The following is a 17337-nucleotide window of genomic DNA, read 5'->3' on the forward strand; positions in this document are numbered from 1 at the left end:
GGGGGAGAAGCCCTAATTCCTGCATGACCATTCTCAGGCACTTCCGTGATTTCTAACACATCCATAACCCTTGCATCTTTACTGCTGCATGGATCTCCATCCCCTATCTCCACTGAGACAGCAGACCAAAGGACCTTGCTAGCACACTGTCCCTCAAACACTGGCGTGCCACACCCAGGCTTATCTCTAGTGAGCCTGGTTTTATCCCTTTCCCCCTTCAAATCTAGTTTAAAGCTCTTTCAATGAGCCCTGCTAACTCCTGTGCAAAGATCCTTTCCTCTCTTTGAGACAGGTGTACCCCATCTGTCACCAAGAGGCCTGGTGTCGTGTAAACCGACCCATGATCAAAACCCACCAAATTCTGACGGTGACACCAGTTTCGGAGCCAGGTATTGATCTGCTGGCTCCTCCTGTGTCTTCCCTCTTCATTCCCTGCAACTGGAAGGATAGAGGAGAATACTACTTATGCTTCCTTAGCCGGTCATCCCAAGGCCCTGAAGTCTCTCTCGATTGCTCTCGGACTACTTGTTGCAACTTAATTGCTGTCTACCTGAAAAATTAATAATGGATAGTAATCTGAGGGCTGTACCAGGGTAGGAAGCTTTCTCTTCATATCTTTAACCTGGGCCCCAGGGAGGTAACAAACTTCCCTAAGAAGTGGGTGCAGTCTGCATATTGGGCCTTCTGTTCCCCTCAGAAGAGAGTCTCCTATGACAATGATCCGTCTTTTTTTCTTTATGGAGGCAGTTTTGACACAGGGCAGAGGCCAACTTAACCTCGGTGACCCCTCCAAGCCAGATGAACCATTGTCCTTGTTATTGTTTGGTTCCATTTGCAGAGCTTCATACTTATTATGCAAGGGCACCTGGGAAGGTGGGGTAGTCACAGAGGAGACGTGCCTCCTGCACCGGGCAGCAACTTGTCGCCATTGCCCCCTATCCCTTAAGTCACTGTGTTCAGCCACACAGCTGAACACAGTAGAGACCAGCTAATTTTCCAGTTAGTTGCTTATGATTGAAAGTGGCCCTGAAACAGAACGCTGGATCTAAATACACATGACCTTTGAGAAATTTGTGTGAATTCTACCCAATTTAACAGCTCAGCCATATTCTTATCTGCAATGTAATCCTTCACGAGACTTCAGAAATACAATAAAGTTGCAGAAGTGCATCTCTCATAAGAATTCTCCATCCCTAATACAGTGACCTGTAACTAAACCACATAGGCATTTAGATTTTATTAAGATAGCTTTATCCAAAATACCGTATAAAGGAAAACTTATCAGAGGTTATAGATGGTGGGTGGAAGAGAGCAGTGAGTCACACTCACCATGAGTAAAAGTGCTGAGCCTCTGAAAAGCATTGCTAACGTGTCTGTGAAAAAACAGCTCTCTCTTCCTCTCCACGACAGCATTTCTGAAATAGGACAACTGAGTATTGAAGTGGCAAAACAAATACTCATTGGTGCAACTTTGGGGGGCAGGAGCAGGGAAGTTCCAAAGTTTTAAATTTTTTAACTAAAGAGCTGTCAGTAACATTTTTTAATGAAGAATGGTCAGCCATCTGGATCATTCAGAACAGTTCAATGGTCTTTCATCAGCCCAAAGGAGAAATAATAAAAAATAACTATTTTTAATACGGAATATTACAGGCAACAATCGTCGAAGAACAATGGTAATCAACAATTTGGAACTTATCCTTTGCAACTGATTGGTGGATGCTGTTCGGTGAGATATATAGCAACTTCAAAGACAGTACGTAAAAATCTCAGAATATGTTTGAGTCTTCACCTGTCAGGTAAGAAGCATATACTGTTTATTATACATCCACTGGAAAAAACTTGGCTACAAGGCAGTTCAAGCCAGCGGAATCAAAAGTGAAAGACAAATGATTTCATACTCAGAAACACACATCAAGAACTGCTTTTCAAATACTTCAAATCCTGATCTCACACACTACTTTGTGCACTGAGTAAACTCACTGAAGCCAAAAAGACTATACATAGTTTTTAAATGTTAAATACAAAATGTTTTAAAGAGCTCCTTAAAAATTTAAAGAAGCAAGAGTAATAGTTTCAATGAGTGAGTCTTTCCTACAAAAGTGCCCTTGGAATTTCATTTATTTTGGTAAAATCCCCATCACCAAAACAAATTAAAAAAAAAAAATCTTTCTTTATCAGGGCCAAGTTATGTATGATTCACAATGACTAACACTGTCTCTTGCCCTGTGAATAGGCTCCTTTGTGCTCAAAGGGAGAAAAGGCGGTAAGAGTCTTATACTTGATAAATTCCTACTTCCCTAGTATTTTGAGCATATGCAGGACAAATTACTTTACTTCACCAAACTACAAGGAAATTCCCAAGAAACAGGTGTGCATGGGGGAGAGCAGAGGAAGGAAAAAAAATTAGGTTTGATTCCAACAAAACATTTCTTGTCCTTATTTTCCTGTCTTTTTCTTCCTCCTTTGTTACCCTATAAGACATTCCACTAGAGACAAAACAATAGGCTTAATTTTGGGGAGGACAAAAAGGCAGCAAAGGAGGATGTCCAAGGAACTATTTTATCCAAAATAGAAGACTCTCAACCAAATGGGGAGGGAAGACTTTGTCCAGAAAGTCTTTTCCCAACATTCCTTTCTCCCTTACAACTTTCATCAATACAATCAAAAAGTTTTTGAATAATCAAAATGTCATTTCTAAGGAAATGAACTTGCCAGTAAAAATTCGGTCAGCTCTACTTTTGAGTATAATCATCTTCTGCAGCTTTTTTTTTTTTTTTTTTTTAAGAGAGATTCTCTGTCTCACCTCCAGAAAGTTACAGCTAAGAACACAAAGCCAAAGCCAGGCAGGACCAAGATGCTGTCATTAGCACTGTACTTTCCCTTTTCAGACCTACTTCCAAAGCAAAACCTGAGCTTCACTGGGTTTAGACAGTCCACAGCATTACTCTTACCCCATCCTTCTCTTCCCTTCCTCACACCCACAAACAACACTGCTTCCCAGGCATCCATGAGGGATAGTAGACAGGAACTCTATCATCATACTCTAAGCTCCGGTATAACCCCTCCTAACTTCCTTTTAAACCTCCTGCCATACATTTTAGTTGCATACAAAGGCTGCAGAAGAGGCAGAAAATTTTAATCTCAGGAATTCAGATTGTACTCCTGTACAGGTTACAGGAGCACTAGAGAATATAATCATTAGTTTGTAAGATCTGTTTGCTCTTTCACTGTTATTAGTAACATTTATTGCAACAGAAGTTCCCAGGAGGAATTAGGTCCTACAGTGCTGGGTACTAACACCACACCCAAGAAAACATCAGCCCTTCCCCAAAGACCTCACAGAAATTATAACCACTGACAGGTACATGCAGCAAGCAGATGGACAAATACGATGCTGGAATAGCAAGTACCAGGCATGGCGTAACTCTAGCAAGAGTCTCGTGAAAAAACAAAATGGGAATTTTCAGGAACAAGTAAAAGGAAGATGATGGAAAGCTTTACTGTGCTAAGCACACTGTTACCTTTGTTTCCATCCAGATTCCCCACTACCACAGCATCAGTTGTTAGCAGTGATCCATTAATTCTGCAACTTGGATAGCTGCATAGCTAGTGTAACTCCTATACTTCAATACAATCATTCATTTCCCAACAGCTAAAGAATTAGTCATAATAACAGTTACATTTTGAAGTCTGCAGGAAGGCGTTGTTGTTCTTTTCCATCTGCTCTCACGAGCTACACTACGTTGAAGGTTAAGAGAAATGGAGAGAGAGAGAAGGACAGAGAGAGGGATTTCTTTTATACAGTATGGCTGCCACTATTAAAAACAAGACAGACAGAACATGCCATGGATCAAGGAAGATCTGGGAAGAGCAGGAACTCTGTTCATCAATGCTGGAGCATTCATCTCTGCTCAAGCAAGAATTCTCTTTCAAATATATCATCATTCTCTCTGAAACTGTTTCCCTTCCTTTAAAAATAAATTCCAAACAATAATTGACTCCAAGCTCACCTGGACTGTATTCTATTTTAGTTTTTTCAGCCATTAGCACAGGGTGACCATTAGCACAAGGTGAACATTTCATGATTTGCTCACACATTTTAACCCACCTATTAATCATCATCTGACCACAAAGCCAAATTAAAACTGTGTTTGGAACTAACCAAATAAGAAGGGTAGAATGAAGACACCCCTACCACATGTAAGAGCAGATGAAAATGTTCACCTGTCTTATTAAACAGAACTGTTAGTAGACAAATTGCAAGAATCTGTAACCCAATAAAGTGACATTTATTTTCTGGGTCATCATATCCCCCAACTACCTCAAAAAGGTTCTCTTCAGGGCAGGTGGCTACTTTTCTCACACATGACTGTGCCTAACTTTGAGCAGTGCTTGATCTGTTGCACCCTTATACAGGTTATGGGAACAAAGCAGTCACCTTCCTCCATCTAGTCCCCTGACCAAAGGGTGCTAGTTCTAAATCGAAGTCTTCAGTACTTTCACAAGATGGAGACCCTGCATGGCACATCCTCTGGGAGCCTGGGATTTATCCTCTTGAAGTTACAGTTGGGTCAGGTGACAGGACTACTTAGATTGCAAGATCTTTGGGGTGAGAGTTGTTCTTCTGTTACGCTGTTCATAGTTATACAGCAGAATCTGATTAACAGTCCAAAGGAAGGAAGATTTGAGATACTATCTTTCAATTATCATCTAGCACTTTCCTGCTCTATAATACAAGATATTTAACAATAGCTGTCAATCATGGAGACTAACTAATGAGAAAGAGAGCACTCAAATAAAAAAAACATGTCTGATGTGAAGGTATCTTCAGCTTCCAGAGACTGAAACTATCCTGTGACCAGTTTTCATTTTAGACTAATTTTTGCACAGATTCAGCTCCACAAACTGCAATGGAAATAATTGTGAACTGCACTGGGCTGGGTATGGAATTGGTCCATAAGACTTTACTTTAAATAAATAATACTGTACCTCACTTTTCACAAGGACTAGTTTAGCTGCAAATGTACTTCGCTTGTACTGGTCACTTTTATCAAGATTTTAAAGGGGTTTTGTTAAACTGCTCAGCAAGTATTCTAGGACACTTTTGGGGAACAATACAGCTGCTGTGTTTTACAGTGAAGTGACCATTTTAAACAAGATTTTACCAGATCCCTCCCACATGGCAAAGAAGTGTTTTCTTCCAATTCTCAAAAAAGTCAATAAATTTGTAAACAAAAACAGATTTCAAAGAATTATTAGAAGCATATTTCACAGTAACTAGAGCAATCATATTTATGTTCCAAAATGGAGTACAAGACCAATTAACCGACAGTTGTAGCAACATACTGTATCCGTGAATTACACTGCTCACAGGAACAACTGTGTTCAGGAATGCACAATGGAAGCAAGAGATAGGTTCAAGATGTTTTGGAGCAGGCTGAATTACAGACAGATGTACATAACAGCATGTCCAGTCAAAATTAATTAAAGGAGAAACATACATAAGAAAATAGACTAAGAAGGCCAAATCATATCATTATAATTAACATACCTTGCAGTGACACCTGTGGCTTTCCAAGATAAGAAATCCGGAAGATCAAAGAAGTAGCCTGCCTTCTCCCAGCACGATTCTTGCAAGTTCTAACAAAAAAATTTTTAGAAATGTAGATATTAGAGACTAGGCATGATCATGTCCTTATTTTAATGCAATTAAGAAACCTGCCGTTTATGTAAAAATAGCAATTTTTCCAAACCCAATATTCTGATCATCCAGTCTGCTCTACTCAGTTTACAGTGATTTACAGCCTGAAGAACTGAGCCTTTCCCACACCACAGACTGATCATAAGAGAAGAGTTTCCCATGAAGAGTTCATGGAGGCACATGTTTCAGATCAATAATGTGTGCTCTCTCAGTTCCCTGTCAGCTGCTCAATGTCAGAGCAGTCTCAAAGTCAACAGACAACTTTCTCAAAAAATATTTGCTTGAAGAATGCCCTACTTCCTAAAATAAATCATTTTAAATTTAGTATTTTTGAATTATAAGTACAGGAAGAAAACAAACAGCTCTCTGAGCACAAGAACAAAGCTTTCAAACCCATTTCAAAATGACTGAAATATGATCGAAGCACATAAGAACCTGTAAGCTTTCAGTGAAGCTTTTTTCCACAGCTGGGACATTCAGGGGCTCTCAACGGCCTGGATTAACCAGTAACAATCAGCTTTAAATCCACACTACAACCCTACAGCTGGCATCACAGCATGCACATGAACTCACACAAACAACTAACAGAAGTTTATCTTTGCAAACTCTGCCCCTCTGCAAAATTTCCTTGAAATGCATAACAAGACACAAAGCAGTATGAATGCCTAAGTTCCCATTTGAAAAGAGGTTCAACCTTATTTCTTCAGCTGAGGGAATAACTGAAGACAGTTTTGGGATAACCCTCCAATGATAACTGCAAGCTCCAGATAGGCACATGACATTTCCAAACTGCTAAAAAACCCCTCTTCTACCAAGATAGATCACTTACAGAGAGTTTCCAACACTATACTCTGCAGAGAGCTAGTGGTCCAGAAAGCAAGAGGTTGGTCTTATCACCTGGGCCGGGCTCTGTTCTTTGTTTCTATCTCCAAAGCTCAATCTGGTTTCAGCTTATGATAGCAATGCATATTCTTAAAATTACTTTTCCATGTAACCAATCTCCACGCTTGCCACAGATATCAGATGATGATGAATGGGAAGAAAGTTTCCCCAAGTGTAACGTTTTATTCCAGTGTAACATAAAGAGTGAGCATCACTGTCCTGTAATACAACTATACCATCCAATGGCCACCTCTGGCCTCAGTATGGTAAAATAACTAAAGAATATCAAAACCAAACAAAAGTCACAAGGTTCACAAATCAGACTTCCACAGAAAGATAAGACTGCTTTAAAGACCTCCACCAGCTTTTTAAATAGTTGAAACAGTGTGAAGTTATCTCACTTAAGAGCAGCTGTTGTATAAGAAACACAAATCCTAGCTGAGGTGTTTGGGGCACGGAGCCCTGCAGATGACACAGCTTCAGCAAGAACACAAGTCTGCATCTACCAGGCTAAGGAAGAGCTGGAGAGATACTTCAGAAGTGCATGAGATGGGAAACTATGTGGGTCTTCATCTCTACGCAAGAAATCTGAGGGATGATGAGAAATGCTCCGATTACAAATTTTTAACATAAAATGCACAATCTTTGGATGCCTGTTCCTAATCACTTGGGTTTAGCTTACCTTCGAGACATACGTGGCTGCTACTCACACCAAATTTAACTTTTTATGTGAATGCAAAGGTGCTCCATAGTTTAGTGCAAAGGTCATTCAGCCTGATTATTTTGATAATATAAGCCAGTATGTATTGTTTACATACCCGACAGTCTTCAAGAAGCAACAGAGTAGTTTGGCTATTGGTTTTAATCAGAAAAGAAATTGGATAACTGTCCTCTTCAAATGAATCTGTTTCATCAAAGATAATCCTTGGATCCTTATTCTATTAATTCAAGAATTCCCCAAAGCCACATGTTAGCGACACTAAAATATGGTGTTTCATAAACATCTAAATGATTCATTCTTTGCCATGTTGATGCTTTGTCATCACTAATTAGTACAGACAAAAAAAATCATAGCATGCCCTGATGCTTTTTCCAAACAAATTTAAAAGTCTCCATGTTTTCGACACTCACTGAAGTTAATTCTAATTTATTTTCACTCACAGTCAGGAATTTGTGACTACATTAAAAGGACTGTGGAAAAGATCTGGGGACGTTCCCAATGCTGTATTCATATCCTGCGACTCACTCTCCAAACTCACTTGTAAAGAAACGAATTCAATCTTTCTACTTTCCAGGGGCACTTATGGAGTCCCCTTTCTTCATCTCTTTCTCTGATTGTTTTGTCTTTTTTTAACAACTATACCGCCAAACTATAATTTTTTGAGATCCTCACAGATAATCCCAAATACCTGGGGGCAAAGAGTTTAAGAATTATGAAGTGCAATGTCTTTTAATCTTCCTAGACAAGAAGGGCTTAGGAGAGTGAGGGATGGGAGAGCTGATAGAGAGCACATGAAAGGCCTCCGTTGCCCATTTATTCCTTGACAAGTCAAAAGATTATCACGAAGCCATAGTGCACAATTTTGTATTGTTATGTGTATTTGTTCACTTCTTAATTGGACTGAAAATACGCACACATGCAGAATTTCACACGAGCTCCAGCATCCAATACAATTTTTTGGAGACACCTTGAGGCACATTCTCCTTGGGAAAGCTGAAAGAGCATTCACATTCATATTTTGCTGGTTTGCTGAGGTAGTCTGTTTCTGTACAGGAAACCTTTGATTTCTGCTTTTACTGGATATATAATTTTCTTGTAAAATGAAGTGATCTTCAGATATCTAATGTTTGTGAAAACACATTTTTTCCCACCAGAAGTAAAACGTGAAATGTGTATATAAACACCAAAGATGTCCTGACTTTTGTTATTACTAATACAGATTAAGTATTAATCAAATTATCTTAAATGCCATTACAGACAGCCTTTGTATCAGATCCCTGTTGGCCATGGGATTAACTAAGAGTGGACTAGAAGCAAAATGTCTGATTTAGCACAGGTTATCAGTCTGAATTTCATGGCTGCTTATCAGCCAAAACCCACAAATTCAAAAATGATCTCAAAATGGTGTGTTAGAAATCTAGATTGAAACCAGGAGGGACAGATGGAAGCAGAAAAATGTTTTACCATTTAGTGTGAAAAAGAAAGCTGGCATGAGCATTCAAGTTCCACATCAGGTCAAAATCTAAGTCATATGAAAATCAGAAAAGAGACTCATTCACTGAAGAAGTGTCTGCTTTTCCCAATTCAACCCCAAATTTGAATCTCAGTCTCCCAGGCAATCTGTAATAGTAGGCTATGTAGTGTATCGGTCTCTCTTTTTCTAAATTACAGAAAACAAATACGCATTTTGTGAAGGAAGAAAGGAAGAAAGAGAACACCTGAAGACTTAACGCAGACACTCACAGGGATATAAGAAACTGATGTCCCATGCCCTACTGCAATTCAGACAAAGGAAGAACTTAGAACTTGGATCTCCCACACTTTAGACCTGATGCCAAGCCATGCGACAGAGCTATTCTAAGATACCCAAGATAGGCTCTGAGCAGAAATCCTACCCTTGCCAGAGCCAAGGCTGCAAACTGATCAATTTTGCAACTACCAGTTGCACTCAAATTAACTGGTAAAACATTAATTAACTGTATTATCAGATTCATCTTGAGGCTGGAACTAGAGGCAGAGGGAGAGAGGGGGGCTTGGAAAGTAACCTCTTAGGGTAAGGCTACGGCTGAAAGCAGAAAAAACTGCCTTGCTGCAACACACCATCTCTACCACCAAGACACTGTCTTAGACATGTGCAGGTATTTTCAAATCCCTGAGGCACCCTGAGCACAGCACCACAAGTCAGGCAAGCATCAGAGTCCAGGTCAGAAAGGGCTACAGGGGGACAGACCAGGCACATTAAAGGCTGAGTTGGCAGAAGCTGTAGCAAGGCAAGAAGGACAATCTGTGTGCATGTTGTAAGCCTCATCACACTGCAATGTAGTGGAGATATGGCTGGGAGACAGACTAAGGAGGACACACTTAGAGGTGTAGGTGCTTCAAACCTCCCAGCTATTAATCCTTTTATTAAATGGTACTTCTGCTTGATTAGCAGCTGCAACTAAAAGCCAAACTGTCCAAAGTACAATTTATGCACGCATGCCTGCACTATGTATGGATTTTGATAACAGAGCTGTTAAAGCATTTATAAACAATTCTAATCAAGAGTTCAGTTCCGAACCCAGTAGCTTGGACTCATTCTCATTTAACGTGGAGCTGATTATTTATTTCAATTGCAAAATCTTACCAGTCACATTCAACTAAACAAAAAGCCAGCTGCAAAGGCAGCAAGCAAGGGAGAAGACATGCATCAACAAAGAAGTTGCTGCCAAGCTAATGCCAGTACATCCGCTATTCTTCTTCCCTCCATAGCCAGGGGAAGAGATGTTTTAATTGTTTCTGCAAATTATCCCATTGGTCGCTGCAAGTCACGGGTGTACAGAAAGAAGAACAATGATGCATAAAAAGGCAGCTGTAACTGAAGATGTGAACAGTAACATACAGAAAGATCACTGACCACTGTGCCAGAAAAAAAAAAAAAAATAAAGGAAACTACTCAAAAACTATTGATTTTACTTATTCACTGCAAAGGAATTATATGCTAGCCATTCACTCTGTGAAGTGATTTTTTTGCTAAAGGGACGCTCTTCTTTTATGCACCATATTAAAAAGAGTTGTGAAAGCACACTGTAGGAAGACTGTATTTCATTTGGAGACAGTTACCTGCTCCCAGTCCAGCATCCCCCACCCATTTAGAATATGCTACAGCACCTCTGATCTAATGGGACTAGTATTTTTTAGAAATAGCTGATTTGTAATGTCATTAGTATGAGGAAAATACAACAAGCATCCTTTTGTTTTGGCACAAGCCACAATAAAATTTTCAGCCAGGAATTAGTAAACAAGATTTTTTCTTCTGCTACCTCTGGGAAAAACATGCTAACAGGCTAATTCTAGAGCTGGACAGATCTTCACTGCAGTTTTGCATTGCTCTGTTTAAGCTACGCTCTCACTGCTGTGGTGTTGGTTTGCCACAGCATAGACATCTGTATAGTCATGTTGTACTAACAAACATTTGCAGCAAAATAATTTCCAAGTGAAGGAGTATGTACCTACATTTTCAGTTCACATGCACGCATCTACCCGCCAGTACTATCTACACATTTATTCAGTCAGTGAACATGCACTTTCTTCAGCCAAAGTCAACAAAACAGCACAACCTGCTTAGCAAAGCTGCAAAAAACATACCTGCAGTTACAGAAGTAAAGAACTATTGCAATGTTTTGCAAGATAATTCTAAACAACTAAGAAATCTGAGGAAATAGCAGCAAGAGGAGTGAATTTAATTGGTTATTTTGAAAGACCCAGTAACCAGGGACTATTTTCCTTTTCAGTGAAGCTGACATTCAAACTTATCTTATTGACTTCAGGAAGACTTTGTCAGAATTATCTTTCAGGTGGTTTCCAAATATTTGTGAACGGATAATGATTCTTTATTTCAACTTCACCTACAGTTGACGTTCTTAATTCAGCCGACCACATTCAGAAGTCAAATGTGAGTGTACCCACAGAAATTAGCTTTTTAAAAAAATCATATATTCATTTTGGTTTACATTACAGATTTAACACTGGACTCTCTTTATCACCACACATGGTCCACACAGGCAGAGATATACAATTCTCCTCATAACTGGACTACAGATGTGCACACTTTAACAAGACTGCCCCATAAGCTATACAGTAGCTGCATTCAGTTGATCATTTACTGCAAACAGCTGTCCCCGCCATGCAAATTCCACTCGCAATGATGGCTTTGTCATATGAACACCTATTTGCAATCACAAACACCAAGACCACCCAATTAATTTCATGTAGACTAACTACTAGGTGCTAGAGGGTAAAATGATTTGGCAGCAATCAAACTAAACTGAACGTAAGCCAATACAATTCAAACAAAAGATTTCAAAAGACCTATTATGGCCTTCATAGTTTAGTTTCTTAATTCAAAACCAAAATGGAATAGAGATGAAGAGTTGGAAAAACAGAATATGCCCTGAAGCCTCTAGTCTCCAGGTAAATCTCTATTCTGTGTATAATGGGAATGTAAGGAGATGAAGAGAAATCTTCACGAGAAAGCATTATATGGAAGAGAAAGTCAAAAAGAAGCAGAAAGTCAAAAAGAAGCAGAATAACTTGTGACTTGGAAGAAAAACTGCAACATCCCTCTGCAAATAAATACAAGTGTAACAGGAAAGCCAAAAGAGATAAGGACAAGGATCTACTGCTCATATAATGACATCAGCTCATTCCTCACAGTCAGTGAGGTCATCTTCAACTTCAATTCCAATAAGATGATGATGGGAATGGAAAAGCACAGTTAGGTCACCTTAGCCTTCTCCCACTTCTCCTCCCTCTTCATTACTTCCAACCAATTCAGAGTAAATTTGCAAAGTCATATTCGTTAGTAATACTTTCAATTGCTCAGATGAAAATTCTTCAAGTAATAGAAATTCAGTTCCTTTGAGGGACAGCCTCATCACTCAACACTTAGCAATACTGCTGAATTGACCTATGTTAGACCCTTCCTCACAGACGTCAAGTTTTCAGATACTACAGTTAAGAGAGTGCAGGGCAAACAGTGACAAGGCAGGATCTCCTAATGTGGCCTTCCACAGTCACGTTAGCATCGGGGAAAGGGAGAGGAAGGCTTTGATGACAATGTGGACACAATTAACCTACAGGTATAATAACAGTCCAAAAGGTCACTTAGTATCAATACCTTGAATAACTTACTTCCAAAAGTGCATCTAGCTAGTTTCCTAAATCACTAGTCTCCTAAATGACTTTTAACGAACTAATTTAGTCTACAGTCACATTTGTGCAATTTATCTTGTATTAGCAAGACTGCATTTTCATATGACTGACTCCACGAATATGGAACATGGAAACGTCAAGGGAACATCTTGAATATTTATCAGTTAGGCAATAAACTCAAAAAGAGACATTTATATTTATGCCAGCCTAAATAAACTTTGAAGCTCAAAAAAACAATGTTAAGAGTTCCAAAGAACTGAGGATTTCATTAGGACTCATTTTAAGGTTCTTCTAATTACATGCTGTTTACTGTTACAAATACATGAGGTTTGATTAAAAGAAAAGTATCAAACATTTTCCCACTGATACAAAAGTTAATTCTGCTGGTTATGTCAACGGGTCTATAAGTTGTTCTTAATTATTAGTTCCAGGTTATTTTATCATAACTTCAGACATAAAACAGTTATTTTCCCCACTGCACCCTCTCTACAAAACCGAGATCAATGCAAGCAGACATGGAATGTGCACAGCACCAATCCCAGGCAAAGATGTACAAGGGGAAAATAGCAAAAGCATTTAATAGCAGAAACATGAAACTCCCAGGGAGTTCTAAAAAAGTTCCAGGGAATTCAAGGCAAAAGTCAACACTGAATCTTCATATATCAGGATGTACCCACTGACCTGGAGCACGACTGTACAAAGTGTACGGCTGTCTCTTTTGGTTTATTTTGTTTTGCTTTTAAAACATCTATGTGTTGTATGTGTTGCAGCCACATCAACTTTTCTAATCAAAAACCTTCCAGAAACATGATGCCTACCAAAGGGACAAAGGCCCAAAGTAGCTTCTGGGTACACCTCGGTTTAGCCAGTTCTGATTAGGGCTTCTTCACATAGAAGAATGTGCCCAACCCATTGTTTGCCTTAAGTTTCTGGGATACTGTCAGGTATATGACAACATCAGGGAGGAATATTAAGAAAGGAATAGAAGGAAAGGAAAGAAATAGAAGGAAAGGGAAAAAAAAACATCACTATGGTCCAGCATGGAGATGTTGACTGGGGAATGATATAGTTCATGGTCTCATACATTTCGAGAACTAAAAGGCAAATGAAATTTTAGGAGTTTGTTTCAGAAAAAAAAGATACCTGTTCACATAAAGTACAGTTAAACAATTGAACTTACTACCACAGGACACAGTAGGTGCAAAAAGTGCATGTGGGTTCAGAAAAGATTAGCTAAATTCATAGAGCAAAACACTCACTATTAATCAGACAACTACTGAGTCAAACAGATTTCTAGTCTGACCCAATATGGTTCTTGCATCAAGCAGCAGGCTGCACCACTTGCAGTCAGATGGCTGGAAATAGTTCTGGAAATACTGGGAGTGTTTTCAGAAAAAAACTGAACTAAATGTACGTATTTGCAGAGGTTGGCAGAAAATTCCGGGAGAGCATTATACAATATAGCAATAGACTTTTGGGATGCTTTGAGAGGGATCTTATTTTAAAGCAGCTCCTGAGACTGCACTGCTCACTAGAGCAAGCAGTAGCTTGGTAGGAAAGGTTATTTCCCATATGACATAGAAAACATAAGCAGAGGTGAGGATAAATAAGACAAATAAACTACTCAGGTCTACAATACTTGAAAGAAATCCTGCTGGTAGCATATTTGGTGTCATTAGTAGCCAGGAAAGCTGGAGAGACCAAAGGCCATGATCACAGCCAGGCACACAGCGCAGGCAGACACTATGTAAACTTCCGCAGGCAGTTCTGCCAACACATCTCAGCCCTAACATTCAGTGCTCATAATGATCCCATTTTGGCCTTCTTCTCAGCAACACCGAGGGCCATGTTTTTAAAGAGTTTAATTTTCTGCTCATGAAGTTCCCATCTAACCAACTGACTCAACGTGTGGCCTGTGCAAACCAGGTACAGTGCAGTTATTTTCTGAATACCAGTTGTCACAATTAAATAGAAGCACAACAGGAATTCCAGTTTCAACTTTTGCAAAGCCTTCAGATATTCTCAGTTAAAAAGGCTAAAATAAAAATAAAATGTTTCTTTCTACCTGCTGATCTTGTGACTCTCCCAAGGGATGTGAAAACCAAGCTTCCTTTTTACCAGCATGTGCATTATTACTAGCTTAAGAAATAATCCTGCAATCAAAATAGGATATTTTTTTCCTTGTGGTGTATGAGCTAGATCCAAATCTAACTCTACCGCACCTCTGGGAACTGTGCAGTATTAGCAGGAGGGAAATACACTAAACACAGAAAATGAAGATGATACAACTCAAAAAACATGAAGGAAACATTAAGTACCATTTCATAAGTAGTTTTCCTGACCATACCTTTAATACCTGTGTCATAGTTTATTCACCTATAAAATATTAATAACAAAGAATCTGAAGAGACTTAAGTAATTTATTACTTGTAGACCACTTGAAGACACTCCACCAAATAACAACATATGTGCAAACTGGTGTTTTAGCTCTCATTTGGAGAACCTGACATTCAAAGTTATTGTAAAATTTGCCTTCCTTGGCAAAAAGTGAGAACACTTGCATTACACGAGGCTGAATTTCAGCTGTCAGAGGCTAACATGAACCTGTGCTGCTAGCCCTAAAAGTCATGTAATACATAGGCACATTACTGTGCTTGGCACTGAAAATAAACCGTCAGTCTTCATACAATTCCTTTCACCCTTCTACTTTGCAACGAGTATAGAAGCAGTAAGCAAAGGCTCGATCGCATACCTCTCCAAAGCTAAAAAGTTTAACGGTACATGCCCACATCTCAACTGATTACAACCAACTCCATAATAAGTGTCACTGGTCCTGCTCATGAGCTAGCTGAGGTGCTACTGTAGATGTTGCTTGAAGTGCCTGAGTTTAAGCAGGGTAAGCTTAAGCAGTTTAGCAGGATGTCTTTGCTTGTCCATTCAGGATGCAGGAACTGTCGCGTGAGCAGCTCAGCAAGAAAAAAACCCTCTCTTAAGGATAATAATCTCTTTAGCTGGTACGTCAGGAGCTGAAAGGGGACATATGAACAAGCCCTGTTCTGTAATGCCCTTCTGCCAGGCAGTCTCCGCTACTGGCTAGCATGCTGGGTAACGTGAATTCTATTTCCTACCCATTTGCTCATGGAGGGAACACGTGCTGCAATACTTGCTCTCCCCTTTATACTACAGCAATTATGTCAGAGGGCTTTGAGGCCATAGCATAGACTTAGATCTCTGGGTGACCACATTTGGAGACCCCACAATCTGTGCTTTTCTGACCAGTCAGGTACTGATATTCCAGACCTTGCAATATAAAAATGTTTTAAACACAATGGATTCACTTAAGGTTTTTACAGCTTCACTTTTCATTATTTATAAAATGACTGACATATGATACTCAGATCTCAAGAAGGAAAGAACCAGTAGAATGATATTGGTATTTCAGTATAGCATCTACAAACAACATTAATTACCCTCTATTATCATTAATCTGTCAGTACCTGATTCTACCAGTTAATTCATTTGACTTTCCCCAGTCTGCACCTTGTTACTATAAGATGTGTTTCATGTTTGTAAAGACAGGAGACTTTTGCTGCTTGAAACTGGCAGCAAGTAATTTACATTTGGGCTTTGTTAAAATGACAGCAAACATCATTGAGACCAAATGTAAAAGCCAGATTGGAGGAGGTTATAAAAAATTAAAGTGGCAAGCATTTCTCCTTTTATCTGACAGTTATTATTAAAAGGCCATATGTCATTCTGTAACACACAAAATTTAAACACAAGAGACAGAGGTAAAGTTCCACATGATGAACAGAGCACCTTCCCTCCACAGATGGTCTACTCCCTACAGATGGGACAGAACTAAACTGAAGCTCTAACTGAACAGTTTCTCTACCTGCAGCCAAAGACATCACACATCCCCTCACTGCTGGATGCAGTGCCTCAAAGGCAGTACCTCTGGCCAGGGAACCCAGTGTTGAGATGGTGCTGTTTTCAAATTGCTATAAATCCATCCCAGAAGTGGCACCTACACCCCTGTAAGCATGCCCAGCTACAGTAGTTGGAGCAGGAAATACGCCTCCATAATTAAATCCTAGGATACTTCAAGGATTCATCCATTACCTGCAACTAAATTTGTTTGTATATCTAACCTTAAAATTAGATAAGAAAGGCATATGAAATGTTTCAATTAGGAAACACTCTATTTCAATAAAATCAAAGCTATTTTTAAATAATAGAGAAGAAAAAGAGAACCCAAAAAATTTTAATCACAACTTAAGGCTGGCCTTACTTTGCACATCTTTGGGTTCAATACTAAGGCTGAAGACTTTTGTTTTAGAAATTTCATTCTCAGAAATTAACAAAGGGCATTAATCATTAGTAAAAATGCACCACAGTCTCAGATGTACTCACTTCCTTTATCCACAGCAATTTAGGTGGCTGCATTTCCACAGACATCACTCCCCCGACGTAGCTCAAAACCCTGTGTTGCGTTGCATTGATGCGCTCAACTTGACTGACTGCACGATGGTCCATCCACATAATAACATTCCTATAGTTTTGTCCTTGGCAAAAAAAATAAGAGAGATTATTTTAGGTCTGGTTTAACCCCACCTCAGTACTGTAAGTTACTAGACTCTAAGCTGCTTCACACTTTCGCTTCTACACAGAAAACTCAAATTCTATTTGTGCTAATAATCCATAGTAGATATCTAAAGACAAAATTCTAGCCCTCTGAGCCAACTTTAAGACATGCTGAGCACTAAGAATGCTGACTGAAATCAATCAGGCTTGTGAGCATCCAAGAACTTTGAAACACCATGCTCTTGTAGACCATATT

General features: G+C 39.3%; 1 protein-coding gene across 1 annotated transcript in view; it reads right to left on the reverse strand.

Annotated features, from left to right (window-relative positions):
- FGGY (FGGY carbohydrate kinase domain containing) overlaps positions 1-17337 on the reverse strand; it is a gene marked incomplete at both ends in the record, with an annotated part of 137172 nt that overhangs the window by 116069 nt on the left and 3766 nt on the right. Inside the window, 2 exons of the mRNA XM_082312099.1 lie at positions 5552-5640; positions 16911-17062. Coding sequence (XP_082168225.1) covers positions 5552-5640; positions 16911-17062 — 241 coding nt within the window. The remainder of the gene's footprint in view (positions 1-5551; positions 5641-16910; positions 17063-17337) is intronic.

The sequence above is a fragment of the Platalea leucorodia genome (assembly GCF_965183815.1).
Source record: "Platalea leucorodia genome assembly, chromosome: 5".
NCBI lineage: Eukaryota > Metazoa > Chordata > Aves > Pelecaniformes > Threskiornithidae > Platalea > Platalea leucorodia.